The sequence below is a fragment of the Elephantulus edwardii genome, unplaced genomic scaffold (genome assembly GCF_000299155.1).
Source record: "Elephantulus edwardii isolate Elephantulus edwardi_28Jun2011 unplaced genomic scaffold, EleEdw1.0 scaffold00043, whole genome shotgun sequence".
NCBI lineage: Eukaryota > Metazoa > Chordata > Mammalia > Macroscelidea > Macroscelididae > Elephantulus > Elephantulus edwardii.
In genome coordinates, this window is record NW_006399793.1 from 15,526,751 (window position 1) to 15,533,182 (window position 6,432).

Genomic DNA, 6,432 nt, shown 5'->3' on the forward strand with positions numbered 1-6,432 from the left:
TTGGCGCAGGATAGAGCAGGGTTTAGGGCTGTTGTGCATAGGGTCGCTATGAGTCGCAAGCCACTCGATGGCACATAACAACAACAACAACATATATCTTTGCAGAGCTAATAAAACACACGAAAACATTTTTATAGCATTCTCTGTGCACAGAGACTACATAGTATTTAACCAAATTCAAATTCACTGCTTAAATGAGTTGATTCCAAATCTTGGCAACCCTCCATTGGATTTCTCACTCTGTAAATCTTAATGAAAGCAAACTACCTCATCTTTCTTCCAATGAGTGGCAGGTAAATTTTAATTGCAAAACTCCTCACTACTGGACTGATAGGCAGCATCATGATAGACAGAGAGAAGAGTGAAATTGTCATCAATTTCATTTTACTTGGATCCACAATCAACACTCTTGTACCTGCAGTCAGGAGACCAGGGGACACATTGCATTGAGTCAGTCTGCTGTCTGGGATCTCTCCAAATTACTGAGGAGGAATGATGTCAGTTTGAAGAATAACATGCACCTGATTCAGGTCAATGAATAAGGATTACAGAAGAATCAATGTCCTTAAGTTGTGACGTTGGTGAAGAACATCAAATATCCCATGGACTGCAAAAATTAAAAAACAAAAACCAAACACCCCCAAATTACAGCAGCCCACAACAAAACAAACAGATATGTCTATGTCCATACCATCCTGAATGTGCCCGATTTGATCTCAGAAGCTAAGTAGGGTTGAGCCTATTTAGTATTTGGATGGGAAACTGCCTGGGAGTATGTGCTGTAGGCTTTAAAGGAAAAAAAAGGAGGGGGGGGGGAGAGAAAACCTCCAAAATAAAATGGGTGTATCTTGGGAAAAGTGCAGCAATGAAGGCAAGAATGGAAAAACTTCATCTCGCATATTTAAGGCATGTTGCTAGGAAAGGCTATCCTTGGAAAGAGATAACGTGCTTGGAAAGGTAGAGGGTCAATGAAATGGATTGACACACTGCCTGCAGCAAAGGGCTTCAGCATGTTGGTGACAATGAGAATGTCACAGGATAGGACAGTCTGATTTGTTGTTGATGGGGTTGCTATGAGTCATACTCAACCAGGTGGCACTTAAGAACAGCAACATTTTGGGTGGCCTAGTGGGTAAAGAGGAACACTTCCAAACCAAAGGCAGGTGGTTTGAATCCATCAGATGGGCATTCTCAGACTTGACAGCAATGAGAGAACTTTCTGTTAGTAGCCCAATGTGTAATGCATTAAACCACCAGGTCCTCACATTAAAAAAAAAAAAAAAGCAAAAGAAAAAACCATTGTCTTTGAGGGCATTGTGGCTCTTATCAACCCTTTAGGTCAGAGAAGAACTGCCCCACTTGCATTCCTAGACTAAAAATTTTTAAGGATGCAGCCTGCTACAGGCTTTCTTCCCAAAGCTACTGATTAATCTCAATTACTGACCTTTCGTTTAGCAGCCCAAAACTTAATACACCGTACCATCAAGGATCCTTAGCACACCACTGCCAATAAATGGATTGCAACTCATGGCAAGTCTGATTGGGCTTCCACGGCTGTGAATCTTAAGAGGAGGAAACTGCCCATTTTTCTTCTATGGAGAGGCTGGTGGATTGGACTCACCCACTTTTTGCCTAACAGAGCAACATTTAACCTACTAAGACACCAGCATTCCTAGTCCTTCGATCACTGCTGCTGTTAGGTGCTCTTGAGTCAGAACTAACTCATGGCTGACCCTCCAGCAGGTTTGCAGAAGCTAGAAACTGCATGGGAGGAGATGGCTCATCTTTCTGCAGAGGAGCAGCTGGGAGATGCAAACTACGGCCTTTCGTGTCAGCAGCACAACTCCTGACCAGAGCACCAGATCACTAGGACACCAGATCACTGTATTCCATAATTGTTACGTGCTGTTGATTGACTGACTCACAGACCAATGCACACAGTGGCTCTGAACCCTGCCCTATTCTGAGCCAACCTCACCATATCTGACACATCTGACCCCATGGCCACAGTCACTGTCTCAATCCATCTCATCCAGGTTCTTCCTCTACTGCGCTGACCCTCTATCCTTCCAAGCATGATATCCTTCTCCAAGTACTGGTCCCTCTCTTGGAAACATGCCCAAATTACTTGAGATGCTGTAGTTACTTAAAAATACTTGTTGAATGAAAGTAGAAAGAGCATTGTCTTTTTTTGCTTGAGAATGCTGCCAAATGCAGCCAGACCAGCAGCTGTGACTCGCAGTCACTTGCAAATTGGAATTATCTGAGGATTTTTAAGAATTGCTGATGCCTCCAGACATTCTGATTTAATTGGTGTAGGCTATAACTCAGACATCAGATTTTTTAAAAAGTGTTGTCCTGGTGATTGTAATGTGCTGCAACGTTCGAGAACCACCCTTGAGGGGAACCCAGGATACAAGCACAGGAGGCCAGGGCAGTGGCTCCACTGAGCCCTCAGGACCTGGTGTAGATAGTAACCCAGACAAAGTCTCCTCTGCTCCTGGACCGACCAGATTTCTCAGTTTTAGCCATAAAGTAACACATTTAGCCCCATTAGGCTTCAGAAAACTGCCACCTGATTGTGTAAGAGGAGAGAAGCAGAACTTAGAGAAAACCAAAAACTGAACCAGTGTTTCTGGAAACATGGTGTTCGAGAATGTCCATCCTGAGAGAGAAGGAGATAGTATCTTAGGAGAACATAGTATTTCTCTCAAGATAACATGGTATTTCTCACCCTATTCATTTACCAGAACAGACTCAGATGGCAGGCTGACTGGGCCTCCCACCAGAAATCTTGGGCTCTGAGGAAGAAGGGATCTTCACAGGTAGAGGAGAGCAGTTTTTAGGAGGCCCCAAAATCCACTTGTAGCAAAGGGTGGCTTGGAAGTCACACATTCATTTTTGGTCTTGAAGCCAAGGTCCCTGGGGTTCACAAAATGTGGTGATAACTTGACCCAAGATGACACAGCAAACCACTAAGAGTCCGGTTAGAATCCGCGCTCCCCTTTCCCATCATGATGAGTCTGGAAATGTCCCACAATTCAGCAAGGGGCAAAAATGGGCCATTTTTCCCCCCCAGTGGGAGGAGTTAGGCAAGAGAATGAGCAAATTAGGTTACAGTTAAAGGAAGGCTGGAGGAAATGCTGAAGGTCAGCAATCCTTACAGGGCCATGTGAACACAGAAGGAGCTGGCGCTTGCCTCCTTTGTTGAGAAGCAGAAATGAAAAGACCACCCAGGCCTCCCGCCAGCGCCTCCCACCCACAACACTGCAAACTGAAAATTGTCACTTCCCAGCAGTGCTTGAACGAGGACTCCAGACCACTCGAGTGAGTCCAGCGTGAGTCTGCTGGCCCTGGGCACAGAGAACACATGAGCTCTGTCCTTCCTCTGATTTATGGGGCTGCTGGCTGCAGTCCAGCCGGCTACTTAAGAGAGCAACATCTTCTCTCAGATGCCCTCCTGCAGCCCTCCCTGAGGCTTGGAATGGCTGAGCCTGTGTCCTAGAGAAAGAAACAAGCCCCATGAAAACCTTGTCGATCTGGAGCCTTCCCTCTGTCATTCCAAACAGAAACCCCCGGCTTACCGTTCGTGCGCCTGTAAGCTGCTGCAGATAATCTTGAATGGCACTGGTGTCTGGGGTGGCTGTGATATCCACAAATTCCAGGAGCCCTGGTTTGAAAGGCAAATGGTTGAGGATGTTTTGAGTCTTCTTGCAGTAGGGGCAGGTGGGCTTGATGAACACAACTACCTTCCCTGGATGGATTTTGCTGTTCACAAACTCTTGAGCCATGCTGACAAGCTGTGGTCTCCCCTTGGAGGACGTCTCAGTGGCAGGTAGAGCAGGCGTGTGAAGCTGCAGCCAAGCCAGCTTGCTCCCTTTAAAGGAACCTCCCGAAGGAGGAGGAGTTTTCTTGATAGCATTCTCAGTTTTAAAGGGACAGCCCCGAAGTCATTTCAGCAAGCTGTGAGTCACCACGAGGACAAGGCTGAGAAGGCACGCTTGCTGTTTAATCACCAAGACAGCTCTGTCTAGAGTCTATGTGCTGTTATCAGACCTGCCCTTTGGCACAGATTGGGGTTAAATCACTGTTTGGAGAAGCCTAACATGCGTAGAGACAGTAAGCTTTGAAAAGAAATGCTTTTTCCCTCCTTTGAGAGACAGTTTTGAACTCACACACCTGGAAAGAATTACCAGAATGCTTGGATCTCTCACTGACTCACTCATTGCATTTGATACAGAACAGACTATCCAGTGGGTTTTCAGGAGGAGATTGTTCATTTTTCTCCCAAAGAGTCTTGAGTGGGTCCAAACCACCAGAGAGGGATGGCTTTTGGGCTAGCAGTGCAACTCCCTACAGAATATACCTTCAGAACTCCCTTGTTAATTTAGTTATTGTTCTGTGCCATGGGTCAGAACAAACTGACCCTCTAGTGATTTTCAGAGACCGGAAATTGCTAGGACTGCCGTGAAAACAAATTGGTCTGTCTTGGAGAGCATGAAACCAAGTTTCTCCTTGGAGGTTGGGATGTTGAGGCTCCATCTCACATACTTTGAGCACGTGGCCAGGAGGGATCAATTCTTGGATAAAGGCATCATCCTTGGAAGGGTGGAGGGACAGCACAGGAGAGGAAGACCCCAGAGGAGATGTACTGATACAGTAACTGGGGCAATGGGAATAGGTGTGTCAGAGTCCATGAGACTGGCTCAGGACAGGGAAGGCTTCAGAGTTGTTGTATATAGGGTCACTAAGACTCTCCGGTGACTCAAGGGTACATCACAACAACAACCACAACAACAAAATCTCCATGGAGGAGATTGTCTTTCTACTTCAGAGCAGCTGATGGATCCCAACAGTGTGCCTTTGGGGAGTTTGACCACAACATTTAAAAAAACCAAAGATTACTTCCAGGACTCTGGACTTGTCTCTTGTATAAAAAGATGTATCTGATGAGAATCATGGGTGAGTCTCCACAGTATGATCTATATCATTGTGTCACTGAATTGTCCTTATGAAAAATATTGAATTGGCAAATATTGTTATATATATTTTACAACAATAAAGAAAATATATATTTTACAACAATAAAGAAAAATTAACACTGAAAATCCAGATCTCTGGATGGACAGCTCAAATTCTTTTTTGGTCATCCTTGGAGCTGAGTGATAATTTCTTTTGGAAAGGGCAACCAGCAGACTCTAGTTTGTTGTGGACCCCACCACCATGGCTGGTATCTGGTTTTGAGACTGAGTTTCAAACCTGTTCATTTTATTTGATTCTTTGCTGAGTGTTTGTATTTGTACCTCAGATATACGGAAAGCAGGCATCATGCCTAAAAGGGAGAAGGGCCAGTGCAGAAGAGGAAGACTCTGAATGAGATGGACTGACACAGTGACTGTGGCAGTGGGGGCAGGCTAGTCAGAGACAGTGAGATTGGCTCAAGATAGGGCAGAGTTCAGAGAAATTGTTCATAGGGTCTCTGTTAGCCACACTCCACTCCATGGCACATAAGAATCTTTTATGTCACATGCACGTAATTGGTGGGAAATGGCTAGGCTGGAGGTTTAAGCTGTATTTAGAAGTTGTGCAAGGAGGGATGTTATTGCTCATGATTGATATCTGCCTAAAAGCAGAGACTACTAGAAAAATGTAATGTTGGGGGGAGGTCAGAGGACCAAAACCCGTCACTACTTTCAAGCTCGTTCTAACTAATAATGGTTTCTGAAGTTATAAATGTTTACTAGGGAATATTGCACACCTCTTTCCAATGAAGTGACTGAGAGCAATGAACTTCCAATCTTTTTATTGTTATTATTGTGTATGGGAGAGGCAGAGATGACCCATAGTTGACCCTCCAGTGCGTTTTCAGAGGCAATTAATTGAATGGGAGGAGATTGTTCATCCTTCTCCCTCATATTTGCTTGTGTTTTATTGACTATACAAAGGCATTGAATTGTATGGATCATAATAAATTATGGATAGTGGCTTAGTGGCAATAAGCTGCAGTTCAAGGCCATTAGCTCTTTCACCAGAGATGGAAGTTATTAAAAAAGAATAAGGTAAGGGGGAGGGGTGGGCAAGAAGAAAAGTACAACAACAAATAAATGGAAATCAAAAGTTTCTGTAAATTTTCATTAAAATGAACAATAATACAAAAAAATTTTAAAAAGAATAAGATAAAACAACTATATCATCTCACCCCAGTAAGAATAGCAAAATTTAACAGAATAGCAAACATCAAATGCTGGTGAGGATGTGGAGAAAATGGAACCCGTATTCACTGTTGGTGGGAATGTAAAATGGTGCAACCACTGTGGAAGGCTGTATGGCACTTTCTCAAAAAGTTGCAAATAGAAATACCATTTGACCCAGCAATTCCACTACTGGAAATATACCCTAAAGAAATCATAACTGCCACCTAAGTAGATATAC

At 44.1% G+C, this 6,432-nt stretch overlaps 1 protein-coding gene across 1 annotated transcript in view; it reads right to left on the bottom strand.

The window, feature by feature from the left end:
• GLRX (glutaredoxin (thioltransferase)) overlaps nucleotides 1-3,791 on the bottom strand; it is a 13,826-nt gene extending 10,035 nt beyond the window's left edge. The window contains exon 1 of the mRNA XM_006885373.1: nucleotides 3,585-3,791. Within this exon, the coding sequence (XP_006885435.1) occupies nucleotides 3,585-3,791 (207 nt within the window). The remainder of the gene's footprint in view (nucleotides 1-3,584) is intronic.
• Between the last annotated feature and the right edge of the window lie 2,641 nt (nucleotides 3,792-6,432).